The sequence below is a fragment of the Anas platyrhynchos genome, chromosome 4, assembly GCF_047663525.1.
Source record: "Anas platyrhynchos isolate ZD024472 breed Pekin duck chromosome 4, IASCAAS_PekinDuck_T2T, whole genome shotgun sequence".
NCBI lineage: Eukaryota > Metazoa > Chordata > Aves > Anseriformes > Anatidae > Anas > Anas platyrhynchos.
Genome location: NC_092590.1, coordinates 31,988,405 through 32,012,026, shown reverse-complemented (window position 1 = coordinate 32,012,026; position 23,622 = coordinate 31,988,405). Strand labels below are relative to the sequence as shown.

General features: G+C 33.2%; 1 protein-coding gene across 9 annotated transcripts in view; it reads right to left on the bottom strand.

The window, feature by feature from the left end:
- The window catches only part of FSTL5 (follistatin like 5), a 407,458-nt gene that overhangs the window by 17,946 nt on the left and 365,890 nt on the right, over nt 1-23,622 (bottom strand). For all 9 annotated transcript variants that reach the window (XM_013096657.5, XM_013096661.5, XM_013096662.5 and 6 more), the window contains 4 exons: nt 20,642-20,760; nt 12,473-12,622; nt 7,645-7,752; nt 5,992-6,116 (listed from right to left, as the gene is read on the bottom strand). In XM_013096657.5, coding sequence (XP_012952111.3) covers nt 5,992-6,116; nt 7,645-7,752; nt 12,473-12,622; nt 20,642-20,760 — 502 coding nt within the window. The remainder of the gene's footprint in view (nt 1-5,991; nt 6,117-7,644; nt 7,753-12,472; nt 12,623-20,641; nt 20,761-23,622) is intronic.

The following is a 23,622-nucleotide window of genomic DNA, read 5'->3' as shown; positions in this document are numbered from 1 at the left end:
GAACAAGAGAACATTTCTATTGCAAATGCAAGATCTTCATGAGAAAAAATCAGGCACACCATGGGAAGTTGCTGTGTTTAATTTGTAGAAATTAGTGGTTTGTATTATTAGGTTTTGTTTGTTTAAGATGAAAGTTTGAATAGTTTATCCATGAGAAAAAATTGTAGGCTGACAGTTGGGAACTCATTGAATGTACATAGACAAAACAGTCTACATATGCAGATCTGGAAGTTTTTTTCAACTCTTTGAATCATATAACTACACAAGAATCTCTGCTTTACTAAACATTAGAGAGGCTTCTAACATAACCTCAAATAGAAAAGATTAAATGTTGTTATTCTAAATGCTCAAAAATAGAAATACACAAATAAAAATTTGTAAATAAATTTCACTATCCCAAAGTCACAAATGAATAATGCATAATATAAAATAGGGTTGCTGTGAAGAAAATTCACTCCATCTGAGGCATACCCAGCAAAACATTTTAAATCACTGTGCTCTGGAAGTTTATCAGCAAACATAAAAAATTGGTTAATTACATAATTTTAAGATTGCCTCTTAAAGCTAGTAAATGAATCCTTATAATTTGATTTATTTGGAAAACTAATGAGTAATTAAAGATTTACTAAGATAACTTCTAATCACTAGATACTAGAAACTCTGTTAATCCCGTACTTGCAGGTTTAGTTTCTTTTTGTAATTGAATAAATTTTTACATGTTTCATTGTGTAATATCTTTTCACATACTGACACGTGTTGCATTTTAAAAGCAGATATGTAAAAGGAGATAGGTACTACAGTTATTTATTTGTAATAATAGTTTTTTTGGCTACTTCAGAGGGAGAGATTATATTATCCCAGAAGTATTTTTTTTCCTGCAATGATGTCTGCACATGCAAGAGGAAAAAAATAAACTATAGCTTGGAAAACATTTACAGTTTAGCAAAACTCCTCTTAGATTTAGTATAAACCAGTAGACTTAAGCCAGGTTGTGGCTATTTCCTGAACTAAATGGGAAACGCAAGTAGAACAAGTAGAATGTTCCTGCTATTGCCAATGGTAGTAGCTGAACAAGTTTCATACTGTTTAATTTGTCTGAACTGAATCTCTTAATCTGTTAGTTCTTCATATTCCCTTTAGAATAAAGATGCTGTAAAAATCACCATTCACAGCAGGAATAATTTTTGCTGTCTCCCCTCCTTCTTCCCCATAACTTCCTATGAGTTTCTTTTTCATAAATAACACGCTTATGGACCAAAAGGGACCTCCTTTGCAGGGGGAAATACACAGAGAGGGGAAAGAATCACTACAGGTTCTCCATTTAGTACTACTCTCACAAAGACATGGTTTACAGAGATGTGAGATGGCAGTGTGAGCCCCTAACCCAGACAGACCTCCATTGTGTGCTGTGCTGCCATGGAGCACTAAAAGATTCCACAATCGTGAGAAATTGCAGTTGCTATATCTTCAATGATTGCCTTAGTACTATGGAGCTTCTTTCTCCAAAGCCTCAACCTTTCAAGTTATTTCCCCTGTAGAAGTACATATATTTATAGCTTAAAGACTAAGAACTGTGTGCAAACTTGGTAGTCCCCTAACAGGGCTTGTTAATTTAATTTGTAAAATATTAAATCATCTCTTAAATAGCTAAATCACATGGGCTACATTAAATATTCAACCTCAGAAATTAATTCCACCTCTTTTGTCTATAGTTGGCTCAGCATTTATCTTTGTTTGTTTCACATGCAAATCATTTGAAAAGGAAGTTTTTTCTGATTACGTAGGATTTCTGAGATAAAATATTTTCTGTTTGCTTATTTTCATACAAATACTGAAAATGCTCTGACATTCCAACTACTTCACACCACTGTATGGGCTTAAACTCTGGAATAAAGTGTGGAATTCTGAATTCAAACTTCTGAAATTACTGAATCAGCACCCTACGTGGATTTCATTTATGAAGGTTCACAAGGATTCATTGGCAGCACATTCCAATTACCTCTTTTAAAAAAGCTTAGTTTTTGGAATGTGTTGTGCAAATGAATAAACATAATCTCAGAAAGACTGCTTCCCCCAATATCCTACACAACAGAGAAATAAGAGAGATAAAGATTCAAACTGAGAACATTTTAACTTTATTCAGATCCTGAATAAAGTTAATGAGTTGATCGTTCATTCCTCTACTTGTTAAGTCAGGTAACTATATAACATCTAAAATACTTGCTAATAGATTAAAATATCTAAAAAGTTAGAGTGACTCCATTACAGCGAGTTCATTTAACTTTGCTTTTGAAACATTTTTCAGCAGCGTAGTGATAGACCTTAATTTATTCCAATTATCTTTTGTTCACTTCGATTTATGAACAGTGGAGCTGAAATAATCAGCTCTTTTACTCCTTAGGCTTCTAAGAATATATTTTCATGAGTATTATACAAGTCATCTTTTTGCAGCTATCCCACATACTAATTGCAAATATCTATTTTTATGATAAGAATTGGGTGTTAGCAGCCAATTAAGGACATGATCATTGGTTGCAATGAACTGCTTTGGCACAGAGCAGTTCAGTGATTAAAATTTTCTTCTCATTAAATGTCTAATGCCAACTACTGAAAATACATATACTCGATTTTTAAAAGGTCCGTCTACAAATGGAATAAGCTTTGTATATACTTTCTCGAGAAATAATTGGGGGGGGGGGGGGAAGACTTGGTATCTGTATAGTTTATAACCACTTAACAGATGCCACCCTGTTCACCCGTAAATGGTTAGTAGTTGCAAAAGGATTACATCATTCAGAGTTTTAGTTTTACAGGTGGCAAATGCACCTGGCTGCAAAAAGCCTTCCTTTTTTTCTGGAAAGGTCTGGTGTTGTTTGGAACTGACTTCTAACAAAGAGCAAATAGGTCCCTAATCAGCTAATTCAGCCAGTGGGTTTATTTCCTGTCTTTCTGTCTTTCAGTATTCACACTCATAAAATGCTCCCCTGGCTAGAATAAGCACCAAATGGCAATAAATTAAAGCTTTATATTCATTGCATCACATTCTACAGAAACACATGCTGCTGTTGAGGCTTTTTATTGTTGACTGTTGACAATTTAGATTTAACAGACAAGTTTTTTTCTTTATCACTACTACTTTGATGTATTTCTCTGATGCAATTAATTCAAAAACTTTCCTGACACATTTCTCATGTGGTTCATTTTCATTTAAGCAACAACAAAAAAACAACTAAGTACTTGAAGGCCAGACTTTTTATGAAAGGCAAATTCTTTAACAACTGAGTGACTTCACAAAAATAGCTCTTTAAAAAAATGTAAAATAAAAATATGGTTTCTCTATGTAGTCTTTTTTTTTTTTTTTTTAATAGAATCAGAAGCTCAGAATTAGGTAGTATTTCAGAAAACTAACATAAGAAAGCAACTACATGACCTACTTAGACAGAATTCCAATTTCAAATAGATTGAGTTTGACAAAATGAGTTCTTCACTGTCTTTGGACTGGGCCTATTTTTCCTGGTTCCCCTCCTTGTATGATGTCTTTCACATTTTTCTTTTCCTATTTACATGAAAATTAATGTATTTAAGTACCAGTGCTGTTCTATTGATCCTTTTATAGCAAAAATCTGCATGAATAATTATATTACTATCTGATAGAATATGTATCTTGTAAATAAATGTGCTTGCATATACTGTATAGAATTATTTTACATTCCATTAAACAAAGCAAGCATTTTTACTAATTCAATGCAATTTTTAGTGATGCATTGTGTAACATTTTCAAAATGGTTGTCATGCCAATATTTATTGAAATGTTAACTGATTAATTTCCCCCCCATCATCTGACATCAGCGGTCAGGTCTTGGACTTTTAAAGACTTGCACACATTAATATAACTTTAATTCATTTCATATGACATCAAATGTGTGTGTGGAACAGGATGTTCAACAGGATGTGGAACAGGTGTGCAACAGGATCCCTTAGAATTGTTCAAGGAGACAACTGAAGATCACTAACTGCTGTCTTCTGTCAGTGCAGTCTTTGGCAATGGATTAGGGAGCTATGCAGGTAGGAATCACCAGCTGTAAATTCCCTTAAATATAAAGCTGAACAAAGTTGCCCTCCCTAGGGCAATAATTTAGTAATAAACATCAAAATCAATTAGTCAGAAGAGTAGTACCTCTAATGCTGGTAGTTTATGTAGTGTAGCTTCTAGAGTAGCTTCTGTTCTCTCAAAGAATTCATACTCCAAATGTAGCAGAATTATTTAATGGTTTTCTATGGCTGAGCTTAGGAACACAATGTGCATTTATCTACTTGTTTAAAGTGATGTGGCAGTAATGGTACTTAGAGTTAATTTCTATTCATACATATTAATTTACACATTCCTTTTAAAGTGCATATGGCTGATTGATAATTTATTTGTTAAAAGTTTTGTAGAAAACTAAAATTTTTATTTTTCTTTTTTTTTGATATAGACTAGATTCTTCACAGGCACATATTTTAGAGTAAATTCTGGAATCAATTGTAAAATCAACCTAAATTTGATGTTTTCACTTTTTTAAAAGACTAAATCTTTTTACGGGACTAAAATCTTTTTGGATGGAGATGCATATTTATATATATGAGTAGAGATTTTAGCTAAACATGAGTGATGCCTTCCCATAACTGAAGGAAAGTTAGAATCATCCTAATTAGAGCATTTCTATAGATATTTGAACTTAGAAGGGCACAATAAGCAAGGAAGTTAATTATTTGCTGAGGTCATTTACACTGAAATATATCTGTGTCACTTTGCTAATAACCTAACAGTTCTAAGCATACAAAGTACTAATAACTATTAACATAAGATTCGGATGTACAAATCCTAAAAGGCAGAATTTTTCTACCCTACAGGTAGAAATGTTACAGAAAACATTAAAAGAAAATGAAATTTCATATGCCTACTAATGCATTTGGAAGAAGAAAAATAGAAGTAGATTTTCATTTAAGAGGCATTGGTGAAATTCGGAAAATATTTCTGCTTTACTTCTGTATTAAACTTTGCCCTCTTTTCCTCACACTCTCTTTCCTTGTCCCATGTGTCTCTAAAATCCAACTTGTTACTTCCTTACAGTTTTCCATACTTGGTATATTTCTATCGCAGCCAAAAGTTGTCTATTCCGTGGACACACAAATAATCCTACATTAATTGAGAGAAATAACTAAGGTCCCAAGAACTTACTGTGTTTTATAGTATGAATTATAGTGCAAACCATTTTTAACATATAAGAATTTCATCTACTCAGCACCCACGAAATCAGAAAAACTTTATGCATGCATCTAAATAGAGTTTACACAGCTTGCTTGTTTTGCACAACTTTACATTCTAAATAGTTTACACGTAGCTTGCTTTAAAAACAGATAGCCTGATTAAAAAAAAAAAAAAGAAAAAAAGAACAGAATTAGCAAGAGACTCTAGTTCAGAAAGACTTAAGTTATGTTTTATCATAATTCCTTTTAAAACTCCGTAAGTGTCTTTTCTGGTCTGTTTATCAAGAGAAAAACTTTAATGCAAAATATATATAATACAACGTGGCAAATACTATATATAAAACAGCTGCTCTGGTGTAGAAGAAATTAGGGAGTATCATTTCCAAATTCAGATTTATGCTCCTAATTTAGGGAATTATCTGAATGTTACAGTTATCAATTCCTCAAGAACACCCCAGGTGATATTACATCTCAAATTTAGTATCTAGAGTAATAAAATTTTTGAACGTTTGATGAGAAAAGGAAAAAACGAAACAACACATTCTAATAAATGTTTGTTCTGATAAATTCAACAGCCTTTATTCAACAAAACTCACATGAAGTTTGTATATGAAGAAGAGTCTTTCCAAGCTATACTAAAAAGGCATGGTATCACATTTTCAAGATTATTTTTAATTTGTTTTCTTTGGAGACAACATTATAGTTCATTTGTAAGTTAATTATAACTGGGTTAAAACTTACCTTATATGGGTAATGATGAGGGTTGTAGCAGGAATGAAAAAGTCATCTACTCTGTCAAACTGCTTTCCTACTGGCTGAGTATGGATTGTGTGATGAGAAACACTCCCACTGGCTTGTGTTATCACCTACATAAAGTAACATTATTACAAACAATGGAAATATTCCTTCAAAATTTAATCTATTTCTAAGTACATTCATACAATATTGCCTCTGTATTCCATCTACTGTGTTAATCTTCAGCTAGAAATGACAAAACAAACAACATTGAATAAAGCTGATCAGCATTTCAAATTTCAGAGAATTTTTACATACCTAACATACCTGATCTTCATATTTCCTTTCTCTCCTCATTTTTTTTTTCTAACGGAGTCCATATTTATTCATATATATTATTAAAGTCTCAAGCAGTTAATGAAAACTAATATTTTTATTTACCTATTCTCACACTTGACCCTAGATAGGGATTATGTTTCTTAAGCACTGCAGTCCAAGTGAAAATATAAGATATTATTAATTGATTCACAGGAAGCTATGCTTATACATACTCCCAAGTCTTGTCAATCATGAGGCAATTCGATATAGCACATATATATTTCAGAAGAGCAAGTTGGTTTCAGTTTATATATTTCTTAAAATGTTGAACCAATTCGCCTTGAATTTTCCTCAAATCACTGAACAGTCTCTGCAGTAAATCTTTATAGACAAGTAAAAGACAATTTTATATTAATAGCCAGTGTGATAATCATTTACATGCTCTTAAGACTGGATTAAAAAAGCAAAATAATTGATTATGGATAGTGTAAAGGAAATGGAGAGTGAAGATGATCACTAGCTTTAAAATAGGATATGTGTGACTCAATTATCAGTCATTTTCTTAGGAGGAGTGATAGCAAAACTGTCACAAATTATCTTGCATATTCACAGCTACTAAGAGTCTAGAGGTGCTAAAAAGGTGTTTTTAATCATTTTTTACTATTTAAGCCCTACATTTGAATTTCTCTTGCTCCTTATGCATTTAAAAATAAATAAGGTCTCCATTGACTTCTAGAAAAAGGAAAATAAGTTGAAATAATTTTGAAACTATGACACAGACTATCTCCATATTCTCATAGGATTACTTTAAATTAGGAGAAGAAAGTAGTGAAAAAGAAGCAAATGCAATCACAGTTTCTTGAAATGTTTCTTTAGTGGCTGTCCCTAGGCTTGCCACTGCTCAGAGGACATGTGAAAAACAAAAACTGTTATTATACATCTGAAGAAAAAAAAAAAAAAAGATGGAACTGTCTTACCTTATTGTACTTACTCTTACATTTTACACTTATTTTAGTGAAATACAAATATGCCTAAAATCCAACGTATCCTCTAATTAGGGGCAAAAACATCATAAGCAGCAAGTTTGCTCTCAAAAGACTGGCAAAACATGCTACTGTTTTCACCTGTATTCCATAGACTTCTATCAAGTTGATATAGTCAGTTCTGAGTAAAGGTATTGAAAAAAAATATATTAAAGCAAAGTCAGTTATCTTATATCTTACTACCTCTGCTGGGTCATCATAATGATGTTTAAAGGGAAATATACAAATGTCTCAATTACATAAAGATTCAGCCTATCTAGATTTCATAGCGTATAATCAGTCTGATCAATATACCCACCTGCAAAGTTGGTGAATTCTTTTCCATGTCTCCCCAGCTCAGAACCCAGACTTGATCATGTGATTTATCATAGTGTAGTTTCACTGGGACAGGATCTGTACTCACTGCCTGCAGCATAATAAGAGAAGAAATTCTTACCTTCTGTCACATTTTAAAAAGAAAAATAATAAATATGATTGAATTAAAATGATGGCTGGACATACATTTCCTGATGTTTTAAGATCAGATTTAAAAATCATGTTGTCAGTTTTTGAAATAGTCCTCTGATTCATTCAAAGTTACTGAATCACTGATTTTTATCCATTATGTGTTCTAATATTTGACATCAAGACTGCATCATATTGAGGCTATTAAGAAGCTGAAAATAAACATTTTAAATCAAGTAAAAATGTACTTACCTTCCTTCCCAACCAACCCTCTCTTCATACATATCAGTTAAAAGCTACACAAATAACTGGAAAATGGCTAAAAAGGGAAATTATTCTCAAACTACATAGTGAATCAACACATGTTCCTGCACAGTCCTGCATAAAACCAACACAATGTTACTGCAGACAACTCTGCTAAAGTGTATACTGTTGAAGTTGGTAAGCGTGTTAACATATAAATGTTTCCCAGATATGATTTATACTTTTTGTAGATGTGATCAGAACCAAGGTGTTTTCCCTACCACCTTCAGTTTTGTCTCCAGAGACTAAAAACCTTATAGGCTACACTTTCTTTTTTAGGAGGAAGACTGAATAATCAAAAGGGAGGACAGACTATTTGATTAACAGACATTCTGCATGAGGTAACAGTTGTGGGGATTACTTTTCTATATTCATCATTAAAGCAGAAAAAATAAGTGGAAATTGTTTTTAAGTCTCACTATTACCGAACAATAAAGCACAGCTTGTTTATCAGTTTGTCAGGGAGTGTACCAGCTGGCTAATTAAGTGAAGCTAATTTAAAGTAATGATGTAGATCCTCAAGATAACACACTAATGGCTGGCTGAGATTGCTGATGATACTTAACCGTACTCCTGAGGTGTTGGAAGTCACAACTTCATGTAAAAAAAAAAATCATTTTTTTCTTTTAGAAAATGGAAAACTAAGACAGGTTGCTGCTCACCAGATGATTTAAAAACAGAAAAGTGCCCCTTGGAAAAGGTCATTCAAGTTTCATAACATTTCCTACTGCAAATAGAAGACAATTAGTCTAAAATAATACTTTGGTGGCTGTTGTATAGTTATTTTGTTCAGGCGTATCAAAATTCAAGTTGGATTACTCAAATGAAAGGGCTGGCTCGTGCATGTTCTGCTTAATGAGCACCAGTTGTATTCTGGATTTGGGCAATGACACTGCCTGGAGGAGAAGGAATTACCTGTGGAGTCATGCAAGGATAATGCAGGATAATTCCCAAGAAAGGACCAGACAGCAAAGAGAAGCTCAGAGTCTTGGAGATGTGCTTTCACAGCTGTTTCTAGCTATTCCAGGCTCAAATGCCACCAGCACAGTGTACTAAATGACAGTCGACTGAAAGATGACTTGAAGTCGTCCTACTTAAGTTTATGTTGCTAAGCAGTTCCAAACAATTACAGGTGACAGCACTTGTTTTCAAGAACTTACAAATTAAAGTAAATATTTTTCTTAACTTTAAAAGCTATGATTTAGATGTACCTGGCTAAATCAGAAAACCTATGAATACCTCCTTAAAGATACACTACCCATGTCCCTAGATTGGAAACATATATTGAAATTTAAAATGTCTATTCTAGTATCTTAGAAAAAAAAAAATCATCCTACAACCTAGTTATTTACATTATCTAGATGTATACATGTACACTTCTATATACATTTTCTTCATTAACTTTTATAGCATAAATTAATGAATGTAACGTGCATAATAGTACTTCAAACAAAAGACCATAATAAAGAAAACCACGTCAATATGTTTCCTGAAAAAAGGCTGTTCAAAGGTGACCTGGCTATTATTACAGTAATGGAAAAGCGATGCTATTCCATTTTTCAAGACTTTTTTTTTTTTTTTTTAAGGTGAAATGTATGTTGTTGTTGTTGTTGTTTGGCCCTTGATTAGCATGAAGGCTTGTGTAGTATTTGTTTTAACTTAATATGCCTTTTGAGGAGCACAGAAATAAGGCACAAAGCCTAGACCATTACAGATACTTGAATATTTAATCTAACTCCGTACAAGAACTGGAGAATCCCTCTATTCTAATCTTTGTTGAGGAGGGGTATACTTTTAGTTGGTGGCTAATTTATTGAATTTTACTCTATAGTTAACATGTAAGGTTAAGTATCTCTAGGCATACCATTAACGATACAATAAAACAATTAATAAAACAATTACAAATCTCTTTTAAAGCAAATTTGAAATGACTACTGATCAAACTATTCCATAAAACCTAAGTTCAAAACAGCTTCCAACTTTTTTTGTTTTTTAACATATCTCAGTAAGCTCTAAAGGCATAATATTGTCTCTCTTGTCATTGAAGTCTAAATGTTAATAAATGCAATTAAATTGAAATATCATTCATCAGTTTGACAAATTAAGATGACAAATTAATGCCATTTGGAGACCAGGGAAATCATTGCTAGAAATTCCAGTTCTTCAAATAAGAGGATTGCAGTGAGAATTTTTTTTCAGTGTCTCTTCCTGAAGAAGTACATCAAATTGGTTGTAAAAAGTCTTATTCTCAGAAAACCAATTCTGATATGCAAAGGTAAACTTAACTATACAATAACAATAATAATAATGATAAAATAAAAAGAAGAAAAGGAACAAAAATATTAATAACTTTTTATGTTTAACTTTTTTTTTTTTTTTAAAGCATTTTATCCATCCCCATCCTCATTTGGAATGGCTAAGGTTTTCAGTGCAGCTATGTCTACTGAGTCAATTGATATACAAGGTAGTAGATGTTTAAATATAGATGTTTAAAGAATATAAAGTGATATGGATTAAAATGTTTTTGTCAAGGTAATTTTATTTAAAAATCACAGTTTTACTATTTATTCTTTTAAAATTCTATACTAATATACGCTATATATGTATAATATATATATATAATCTCTATATTAAAGATTTTTATTCATTTATTGGCCAGAGAAGGCAAAAAAGCTGAAGAAAATCTCTATTTAAGTATTTTTTATTTAAAATAAATTAGAGTTCTAATACAAACCCATGTTATATTTAACTAAAAAAACACATTGGTGACAGATGTGATGATACTATAAGAAACTCTGTAGATGTTATGTATAGTTTGTAATCATTTGTATGATTAAAATTTGAAGCAGAACATTCAATGTGGTATCAAAACCTCTATATCAGGAAACCTCTCATACAGGTTTTCTTTCTTCAAAGAATCAGAGCAGAATTGTTAACAATTTAACTAGCTTCAGAGCTTTTGCCCAGGAAATAATTTTATTTCAGAAAAAGCATAGCTCCGCTTTTAAAGCAAATTTCAAGAAGATTTTGTATGATCTGTAATGTAGTCAAATAAAAACCAAACCAACCAACCAAAGCTGAAGCAAAACAACAAAAAAAAACCACAAGCCCCAAAAGAATGTTGACACTCCTGTGTTGAAAGCCTTTCTTTACCACTGAAAGCCAAATAAAACTTATCTTTCTGTTCAAGTGACACCTGCCTGAAAAACTAAAGACTATACTATGAAATATAATCTAATATAAAGAAAAAAAAAAAGTGTAGTATGGTAGGAACACTAGGCAGAAGCCAAATAAGTAAAATAATTACATTTTGCCTTTTTGATATGCCTTGTAAACATAAATATTTTAAGACTTTAAATAATCTCTTCATAATCAGAAAGTAATTTAAAATATGCTGGATTTATAGCTATGATTTGCTAAATGCATTCTCATATGCCTTTGACAATTCAACAGAATAAAACCTGGCCTTGTGCCCCCATTTAACCTCACAGTACATTGACACCACTTATTGATATACACATTGATACCAGTGGAAATGGGAGAAAGGAAAAAAAAAAAAAAAGAATAGGAGAGAGACAGTAAGAGAGAAGCCACAAGTAGATTGGTTATAGTATTTTATTTCTATAATGGCAACCAAACTTCAATTTTTATTCCATCCCAATGAAGCTACTGTCCATGTGAATTATATTGTGACTCTCAGGCTCTCTTGAAGCAATTGTACTGCTCCAAACTCTAGTATGTATCTTAGCATTGCCTTTACTACAAGGTCTTTTACAAACCATATGAGTTAATCTCTGTACCATAGCATCATTTTCTCTCTTTTAGCCAATGAATTATTTTGATTAAGCAGAGTATCTCCAATAATTTCTCAGAGGCTGAGAAACAGACAGTACTACCTACATGGAAGACAGGAATAGAGAAGTTCCAGATCACAGCCTCCGATCTTGGCTAAGCATGATCTTGTGTCTTCCACAATTACAGAAATTTCTCTATCTGAAAGTTTACTGAGTAACAGCCCTCCACCTTCTGTAGCCAACCTAACCCCCTGACCTTTCCTGTCAAAACAGTTAAATTCCATTATGATAAAATACTATTCTATACCTTCAATTTAAAGTGAAAAGTACTTCAATTCAGAAATTTTCCAAAGAATTACATTTCTTCAACTACTTAATATTTGTAAGAGGTATTTTTTCATATTGATTCTGTCCCTGCCAACTGACTATTCACAGGAATAAGTAAACAAACTGTTGTTAAATGTAAACGAGCTTTTTTCCAGATACTGTTTACTCTCGAACTAATGGCATCTTTTTTTTTTTTCCAAAATATAATGAAAAAAACTTAGACATCAAATTAGACATCAACTCAAAAATTAGAAATACCTGTACAACTTTCTGAGACTGTACATCAACAATAAGTACTCTGTTGAGTGTGGGCTGAGTCACGTAAATGAACTTGTCTTTTACATTAACAGCAGTTGCCCATACACACCGCTGAACAGGATCTCCATCAGCTTTGGGACAAACTTCATCCTAGATTTCAAAAGAAACTGAGAAAGTGTAAGAATCAGAACAGCTAATGCAATAGATAAAGGCAAATTAGAAAAATAACAATATTTTTTCTTCCCCCTTTTTAACTGTAAAATACAAATCTCAGAAAATTTAGGGAAGGAAAAAGGACAAGTTGACATCAGGACATATATTGAGGCTAGCCAAAATGCATGTTGTAAACAGTGCTACTCACAAGCATTCTAAGTGTAAAACATACTTCAATACATTCAGGAAGCATTAGCATTTCTGTCCTCAAAGGAAGGATGTGTGTTTTCTACACATGTCCTGAGAAAGAAACCCATTTGAAACAATAATACATGTAGAAATAAAGTAAGAAAAAAACTTTTTAAAAATAACAAACAAATAATGCATACAAATTAGATGCACAATATCTCATTGCTGTACTGAGCTTGCAACTCCCCCTTCTGCATCATCACAGTAAAACTGCAAAGAAATGCTGTTATAGACAGGGCTTACATCTGAGGACACAGCAGTAAGGCAGGTACAAGATGCAGAAATATAAAATTAGAAAGATGACTGTGTAGCTGGAGGCCAAGAGAAGAGGAGGAGCTGTGGCGCATGTTGCCACGTGTTATAGGGACAAAGCAACAGTAATTAGAGGCATCTGCTTTTCTGGTCATGTGGAGTACTGATCCATTGCATCAGAAGTTTGCTCGTGCTGTAAGACATTCCAGAGACCTATCACACTAGTCTTAAACCCCATATAAATCAATTGCTTCAAATTATCATTCCTTACCCCTCTGTCCTCCCATCCCTGCAAAAGGATTAAATTAAAACAAAAACAAAATTCCTGTTGACTTCAGTGAAATCATACTTCCTATTCCATAATTACTAACTCTCCTAGTTTATGTTCACTGTTTATATTTTGCAAATGTATTACTGTTCATCATATATATAGGTATTTATATCTCTGTTCCTATTTATTCTAAGTAAAGTTTTGTTTTTATCAAAATTAAAAAAAATATATTTGGACAAATACAATACCGTATTTAGAAATTCTCTTAATGAAATAGTATGATTTATTCCTATAACAGATATCAACTTTATGTAAAAACAAAAAGCTGAAAAATATTCTGCATGGAGAGGTACAACATGTGTCAAGGGTTTATTTTGTTGTTTTCCTGACCTATTCCTCTTTTCCCTCTTTATTTTTTTTCTTCTCATTGCAAGTGACATTTTCAACAAAATAAAATTATTATTTATTTTTAGCATTTATCTGCACTTCCTCCTAATTTAAAATGCTCTGTGTCACACATCATAACTGGTCACTGTGAAAATAATTATGTCAGCAGGTGATGACTTCAGTGGAGAAAGAACAGAAAGAATTGAAGAGATCTTTAAAAATAATTCTGTTTTTAAGCCTTAGACTCTTTTTAAATGAAGGGGAAAAATAATGTGACAGAACAATACATCATAGAATCACAGACCATCCTGAGTTGGAAGGGACCCACAAGGATCATAGAATTGTTTGGGTTGGAAGGGACCTTAAGGATCATCTCATTCCAACCCCATTGCCTAGGGCGGTGACACTTCCCACTGGATCAGGCTGCTCAAAGACCCATTCAACCTGGCTTCAAACACTTCTGGGGATGAGGCATATACAACTTCTCTGGATCATGGATTCCAGCTCCTGGTTTCACACAGAACCACCCAAAAAATAGACTATGTGTCTGAGAGTATTTTCCAAACACTTCTTGAACTTCAACAGGCTTGCTGCTGTGACCACTTCCCTGGGGAGCCTGTCCCAGTCCCCAACCACCCTCTTAGTGAAGAACCTTTTCCTCACACCCAGCATGACCTTCCCCTGTCCCAGCTCTATACCATTCCCTCAGGTCCTGTCACTGTCCCCAAAGAGCAGAGCTCAGCGCCTGCCCCTCTGCTCCCCTCGTGAGGGAGCTGCAGGCCACCATGAGGCCTCCCCTCAGCCTGCTCTGCTCTGGGCTGAACAAACCAATGGACTTCAGCCGCTCTTCAGACATTCTCCCTCCCCTCTAGAAACTGGTCTTCTCAGCCCTCCTTTGGAAGCTCTCAGATAGCTTTATGTCCTTCTTATACTGTAGTGCCCAAAACTGCACAGAGTGCTCGAGGTGAAGCTGCACCAGTGCAGAGAAGAGAGGGACAATCACTTCTCTTGACCGGCTAGCAATGCTGTGCTTGATGCATCCCAGGGTACGGCTGGCTCTTTTGGCTGCCAGGGCACACTGCTGACTCATATTCAATATGCCATCAACCAAAACCCCCAGATCCCTTTCTGTGGGGCTCCTCTCCATCTCATCCCCAAGTCTGCACATGTATATCAACAATTGTCCCTTTCCAGATGCAGAATCCATCAGAGCCTGGTATAACCACACTTACTATAACCCTTTGAGCTCGACCCATCTGCCAAGTGTTCACCCATTGTACTATATATTTGTCTAGCTGTATGGTGGACATTTTGTCCAGAAAGATACTGTGAGAAATGTTATTGAAAGCTTTGCTAAATCCAAAATGATTACATCAGCTGGCTTCCTTTGGTCAACTAGGTGGACATTCCCCTTGTGAAAAGGGACTTTTCCCTATGGTGGCTGTGACCAATGACTGCATATCCAGTACTAGTCAATGTTTTCAAGAAGTAGATGATGCATTTCAATGCTAACTTTTCCGTTTCATCAACATTCTTTGCCTGCTGTGCCTCTGTACATTTGAGAAAATACACTCAATCTTTATATGTCAAATAAGAAATAAATCAATTTTGAGCTCTAACGGAAGGCGTTTCTTTACAGAAGATCAATAGCCCTTGTTTGTTCTTATGTGGTTCTAAAACCTCAACAAAGCGAAGGTCTTACAGAAATCACATTGATAAGGAAAAGTTACTAAACTCAGGTTCCATGGGATGGCACATAATCAGGACCTTCAGCAGAACTTAGACATATAAAGAGTAAGATATATCTTGCACTGCTAAAAAAGCCATGCACTCTCTAGAGAGGTTTAAAATCTGTTTTTAAAGAACAATAAGCATAGTGACAAAGCAAACTTTTTTTCTTAAACATGGCTAAAAGCTTTTCATTATATAAAGTGAAGTGTCAACATAAACAAGTATGTTTCTAATATTATGTGCAATCATCAGATCTACTGTCATTCGTCTTCTGTGCAACTGTCACTTCAAATGGAAGATTGTTCACTGATCTCAAATTGTGCTTTATATTTATTCTAAACACGCCTTGTCTTAGTTCCATTCTTTATCTAAACAGATAACTACTGTTAGATTGTTCTACACATTCCTATTGTGTCCTCAGTGAACAATTACTTCAAATAATGTATCCTTAAATGTTTATATCTTTAAACGTTTATCCTGTGTCCTTTTCAGTCATCTCTCTTAGAAGCTCACCTTAGTTTTCTTCATTTTTTGATGCTGTGTGTACAAAGGCACATTCAACATACAATGTAAAAATAGCACCAACTCCCACTGAAGGAATTCAGGTTCCTCGCACATGGCATCATATAGATTAGTGTAAATGATTAATCATACCTCCCACTGTGGAGGTACACCAGGACACAGCTATTTTCCTGAATCTGAGTTTAAAACACTGATTGAAATGTATTTCCAAATATTCTCTCAATGTAAAAGATTACATACCTAAATAACATTTATGTATATATGTATATAGATGTATGCATACACATATTTAATTTAAATTAGAAACTACAGGGCATGATTCTTAATACATAGATAATTAATAAAACTCAATCCTTCTTTTCCACTTCAATACAGCAAGAAGAAAGCACCATACTGTCTTAGATCAAAAGTAAAAAATAGAAAGAGAAAGATAAATTTACACATACAAATTCAATTTACTCATTTTAGAATATTGCTTTTGTTATAAATTCCTATAACACAATGCCAACTCTCACTCTGCTCCAAAATTAAAAAAAAAAAAAGTGTTTCTCCAAAGCAAATATGCACCCAAATTCTCATATCCAAAATAGACTTTTTCCCCAGCAGCAGTGGGTTTATGCAGTTGTTTCCCTTCTTATTCATGTTTATCTAGAAGCTCCAGAAATAACTTCAATCAATGGTACCAAAATCTTACTTTTGAAAAGTTAGCAGTTATCTGATTAGACAGTTCAGATTTCTTTGACATTAGAAGCAATAATTCTAAGTCTCTATATTAATTTCCCCAGAGGTTGGGTAATTGGTTAAAATAATTTCTCCTTGAAATATAAGAATAAAACCACCATTTTCTTCTTCTAATTAAAATATGAGCAATTTACTTTTTCCTAATTCATTCGCTGAAAAAGCTAACATCTGATAGAACATTAACTTATTTCATTGCTTTTTTCACAGACTTTTAATCAGACTTTTGTCTCACCCTACATCATGTCGGCAAACGGAGGAAAATAAATCCTTACAGAATTTTTTTAAAACTGGACTGGGGCAAAATTCTCAGGAGAAAACACATGTTTACAGATTTCTGTGTGCAAACTCCTTGTTTATAAGTCTAGACTTAATGCAAGAGTCCTATGTGTTTTAACAAGAATTTGAGTAAATCTCTTTAAGCAGTATAATGAAAACTCCACCTATGCTTTAATTAGCTAATAGTAAGATAACATCAACCATTTACAGGAGTGTATCTGTCCAGGTTTGAATTTATACATCACCTATTCCATCTTACAACAGAAAGTTGTATATGATGAACATACTTGTTATTCAACAGTGAAAATCACTGTGGACCTTTTTCATTTTTTTTCCTCAACAATTATGCATTTACTACACTTTCTGTGTCACAAGAGTGTAAATATGTAAACAAAAGAAATTTCTGTGGACTAATTACTGTGTCTCAAGTTTACATCCAGTGGAAACTTTGCTCTGGCACATAGTAACATTTTGAATATTATCATGAAATTAAGCATTCTGTTCCAACCTTTAGCACATATTCAACTTCAAATATTAGAAGTCTCAGTTTATTCAAACATATCTATTTTATTCTGAAATATGGCCACGATGTGTTAGTTCTTGTAATAAAAAGGGAATCAGAATTATGCTGAACCCAGAATGATTTTTCTATCAATCTCAACATTTTTAAATTGCCTTCCCCCACCCTTCCCCAATTATTTTAATTGGAGGGTAAAATAAAAACACTGTTGCATAAGAATTAGAATTCAAGGGCTTTGGATAATATTAATTTGCAGAATATAAATAGAGGTTCCATATTAGTAAGGAATATGCCCCAAACACTTGAGAATGAGAATACATTTAACTGCTGAGAAGCTGTACTTGGAGCATGGATAAGAATCTATTTGACAACAGTTTAAACAGAATTGTCAATATTAGCCCAATAAAAGTCACCTTTCATTTGGTACTTACTTGGAATATTCCAGTAATTTAAATTATTCTGAGAAGGAGTGGAGGAAGCTCTTTATAACTTCCTGTGAACCAAGATGATCCAGTAAAGCGCTAAATCTTTTCCTTCACTTTAAACACAATAAAAGTCTAATTGATTCCCATGTTAGGCACACACTAAAGTGCTTCACTGTATTGACACTCAGTTGCATAAGAGGCAATTAAATATTTAGATAAGAGTTCTCAAGTATATCGTTATTGAGAAATTGTATTTACCTTAGGAAAATTAACATAGCTAAATAAGCATGTGTAAATACCGCACCACTCATTCAAAACACAATGCAATGCCATGTAGAAACACCAGAGTTCATTCTTTTACAAAAGCTCAGATAAAGGTAATTCTATTTTGCTGACAAGTAAACAGGAAAGCCAGAAAGGAACATTGCAGTATCATGTGTATTTCACTTCTAGTACCTAAACTGCACTGCAAAATTTAGAAATGTTTCTACACTTTAACAAATATTTGACAGTGATAGAGGTCTACTGGAGTTTTACTAATTGTTTGAGCAGCTAATTGAGAAATGGAAGAGTTTAAAGCAAGCACGAAATGATTTCCTATAGGTATACACCTATATTAAGAGCTAAGTGACACAGATTCTCTTAGCAATAGCCACCACAGATTTGAAAGGCTATATAAAGCAACTTAAAAATATGCAATATAGCAACATCTCTGCTTATCAGTTATATGACAGTTGAAGAGAATTAATAGCAAACAATTTACAACACCAGCTCTTACCATTAAACAGTCACATACTGAGCTAGGTAAAAAATTGACCATGGGATAGAACTGAGTCATTTTGTTATCATTATTTAGAGAAAATGATTTTTCCAAAGAGGAAAATAAGACATTCTGCAAAGGAGGCAACGGTTATCTAAAGCTCCATGAGTTTTTTGGTTTGGTTTGGTTTTCAGTTATGTACTATTATATGTATTACTGTTAGTAATAGTATTAACAGTATATGCAAGAAATTCTTTTAAATTCACATTTCATCTTTTTCTCTTTTTCTTGCAAGAACAAAGATTTATTAACTTCTATTACAAGTGAAGGAAGAAGTTTTTGGTGTTCAGAAGAATAAGTAGAAATATTGTTGAATTTAATGGACAAAATGACATGCATGCAAGTACAAAGCCTAATTTCTGGCTATATATTTTACGACAAACTAGAGATATCCGAAGAAGCACAAGTCTACACCTACTTAAAAAATGAAAGCTGTCAAGTAGTCTGCTTTCCTGGTTTCTTTTTTAGGGATGGTTGGGGGAGGTTAATTATTATGCTAATTTATGTTTGAAGGCAACAAAAAGGAATTAAGTCTGACTTATCCATCCTGATTATTACCACATTTCAATAAAAATACATTTAAAATCTAGCCTGCACTTTAGACCGATAAAATTTTAACAGACTCCTTAAATAATCAGGTTTTGAATTAAACAGCCATAAAAAAGCTCTTTGGCTTATTTTTGGCTGTGTCAACCTAATTTCACTTAAGCTGCACAAATCAAGGTATGATTAGCTGTTCAAAGCATAATTATTCACACTAAAATAAATCTTGCTGTTGAGTACAGCAGCCTTTGACATCAATAATGTAAATTGAAGAGGCAAATTCCAATGAGACAGTTCTGCTGTTACTTTGTGCTGTTCTGCTGTGCTTTAGGTATTAGGGAAAAAACAAACTGTACAGCTCATGGGTTATTACACATGGGTTCTCATTTCAAGGTCACTCATTCAAATCCAAATAATGAAAAAAAAAAAGCTATTATTTTTGAAAGCTAATAGATCATATAAAACAAGTCAATGTAGTGACTAGTACCAAGTGTTCCTGTGAGAACATGCATCATGTCAGCTGGCGATTTGATTAGCAGTGAAGGAAAAACAATGAAAGAACAAATGGAAGTGGAGAATGCACTACTGCTTTTTGTAGTGATATACATAAAAGCTACTTCATAAATGCACAGGATTTGGTGAAAGCAACTATAAATCCATTGACAATAATGTTACTGAAACTATTCATACGAACTGTAAATTGGAGTCAAAGTATTGATCATCCTTACTAACTTAGTGGAGCTCTAAGGTTGTTTATCAGGATAAGGATTTGCCTCATGACAACTGACAGTTTAATACAGACAAACAAAATCCATGGTAGAATGATATAAACAAACATCCAGTGGAGAAAAAGAAACTATTAAAATAATTAATTCAGATATTATATTTAATAGAGTGTTAATCCTTGAGTAATAGAGAGGCACCTAACTGCATTAAAAAAAAAAAAAAAAGAAAAGGAAAAAAATAAAGAGAAGATACAGAGCTGTTAAAAGAAAGGAATGGGAGAAAAAAGAAGGAGAGAAAGAAAAAAGAGAAAGACAAAGAAGAGTAAGAAAAGCAGAGGAGATAAATTCAATCTCAAACTAAGACTGAAAGCTTGAATTTGATCAAAGACAAGACAACAAATTTTGAGTACACTATTATAAGTTATACATTAACTGAGAAGGAATATCTGAATTTATCAAGCAGATAACACTAAAGTAGCATTTCTTAATTAAAACTATAATTGAGAAAATACTACATGTAAATTAAAAACAAAACAAACAAAAAAAAAACTTGCCTGAAAACCGAGGAGTTTTTCACTAGGCTTAATATGTCTCTGAAATTCACATTCCACTGGTTGTATTACTTTGATTCCATCTTCATAAAAAACATAAAACATGTTCCCAATTCCCAGACCTTAGGGAAAAAAAACACACACACACATTGAAAAATACAAAATTAAATAATCACAAGAAAGAAAATCCTCATATTGAAGTAAAACCCTCATCATATTACTCGTATAAGATCAGTTTGTTAATGCGTATTATGCTAATACAACCAATCCTATGGGATCTTCTGCTGTAAAACTAAAACAAAGCTCTTATTCAGAATTTCAGTTTTCTCCATTGGTAAGACATTGTCTTTATGAATATAGATCTAGAAATATAATCTATAGTTTGACAGCTGCAGTAATGAAAGTCTTCTCATGAAATAATTTACATTGAAATAAAATGAATATATATTCTTCATGTATTCTTATTTTTCTTTTCCTGAGGGATAGAAGAGTTAAAATAATTTCTGTATCGCACTGAAAGAGAAGTTCAAAGCCGTTGTTATAAATCCTTGCTATATTTGACAGTTCTTTTAGTCCAAAAAGGAAATATTTTCTCTTGAATTTTATTGGAAAGCCAGAGCTGGAGAGAAATTCAGTCCAAATTTGAAATGACACAAGTATTGATAGAACTATTCAATCCTACGGCACTGTTGCTGAATGAGAGGCATGATGTAATGTTTTGTGGAGAAGGTGGGAACCAGATCATGCTTATGAATAAGAACATCCTTCCAAGTTTACCATGCACTACTTAAGATAATTGTTGATTTGCTATGATGAATGACTTTGCAGAATTTTATGAAGAGGAAAATCACCTTACTTATAAAATTATTATAATAAACTAACAACTAAACTGTGGGCTACAATGATAAAAAAGTAGATGTCTCCTGTGTACAGAACCTAAGCTTCCACTTGACATAACATTTGACATATGATCACAGAAATAAAACCCAGGAAAAATAAACTTGAGCCTGAAACTCTGCTTATTCTAAATTCCAAAGGAAAACCTATGCTAATAGAAAACATCTTAATGTCAAATAAAATAATGTGAACGTTAGGGGGGGGGAAAAGTGTGGGTTTGTGCACATATGTACCTATGTACATAGGTGTTTATATGTATGTAAATACATACAAATTCACAGTCTAAATAAGGTCATTTAAAAGACTGTAAGATGCATAGGGCTGCAAGGCCATGCCAAAAAACAGCAAGCTCAATTATCTTTGAGAAATCTCCTAGAATCATTCCCACGTCTTGTCAAGTTGTCCTAAAAAGAAGGAAAGAACAGTCTCCATACAGGGCTTTCCTAACTTTCCTATCTATTAATAGCATATCAAGGGCATAGGGAATATTTTGCAATATGTTCAGACTAGCTAATGGGATACTTGCGTATGCCTTTGCAGGTAAAGCACATACCCTATATAAGATAAGATGCCAAGTTCTTTCTTTAGAAAGTGCCTGACATTGTGTTCTGTAAGAACTGCTGGAACTTGTAGACAAGTCTGAAGTTAAGCTGCCCCTTCTAGTGAACAACACAGATAGCTGAGCAACTGACTTACTGTATCTTAGTGAAAAATAAATATGTATATCTGGTTGGGACGAAACAAGGTCTTCCCTTCTCCCTGGACCCACCGCCCTAAAGTGTATTATAGTTATTATCAGAATAAGTAATACCAGAATGTGAGGAAGTAAATCAGCCAATAGCGATACAGTCATTTAATAAATTGACTCCTAAAATGTCCCCCTTAGTTGACAATATTCCAAAGCAGGCTTGCTAATTTACAGATAATATGTGTGCACAGCAGCACAACCCAAAGTTTTATGGCTGTATTCCTGGTGTCCAGATAGTAACATTCACTAAAATGTTCTTCAAAGTCAGTGAAAGAGACTCCGTAAGAAATGCCCTTTCTCCTGAGTCAGAGCAGCCAGTTCACATAAGGAACTTTACCTGTGGATCCAGTGACATAATCCCCATGCTTATGACCCCAAATCTCTTCCTTTGAGCATTCATCTACAAATATCTATATAAATATCTAATCACTTAGGCAAGCCTGTTCTTTACAAATACAGGAGCTGTTCCTCTCAGGACATCTCATGTAATTTTGCAAGCCCTCTCTCCTCTCCCTGCCTCCCCCAACATAAAATAGTACTTTTATAATACAGTTTCTCTGCCAGAAGAAAAAACAACAACTTTAAATATATTCGCTGCATTTAGACAAATGTGATTCTATGTTTAAAACTGGCTAACACCTTTTTGGAAAAAAGAACTGATGGTAGGTTTGGGTTTGCTCCCATTTGTACAATGATACATTTATGCTTGTGTATGCATTATATTATTGTATTACATTCTAAGGTACATTCAAAATCTTTTCTTACACACTCTTTTCCAGTTTTGTTCAAGATAAAACACAAGGATAAAAACACAAAGATAAAACACTTTGATGGACACTTTCCCAATAAGCAGAGAGCCTACCACACATTTGAAAACTTTGAGCTAAGCATCTGTTTATCAGTTTAACTTTTAACAGTGAAACTGTATGAAACTCTGAACACATCATTTACACTCTGCAAGGCCAACAGAGCAATGTAATCAGGCAAGTGATTGCTTATACCAGCTGAGAAACTGATAAAATAGGAATATATATATATAAATATATATATATATATATGTAAAACCAACAGCCTAGTTCATATTTTAAACATATTGATAAATGCTAAAGTCTAGTATGTAAATTAGGCAAATGAAAACAAATTTTTGAATTCTTAAAATATTAATTTAAGAAACACCTAGAAATATAATTTGCAGCATGAATTCACAGCAAAACTTGAGCTGTGTATAGTATTATCAATATTTCAAAGAAAATACTTGAAATATCTCCTATTCCTGAAATACATAAATTCCTAAATTAAAACTTTAACTTAAGATCCAGATACTTAGAGCAAAGAGATG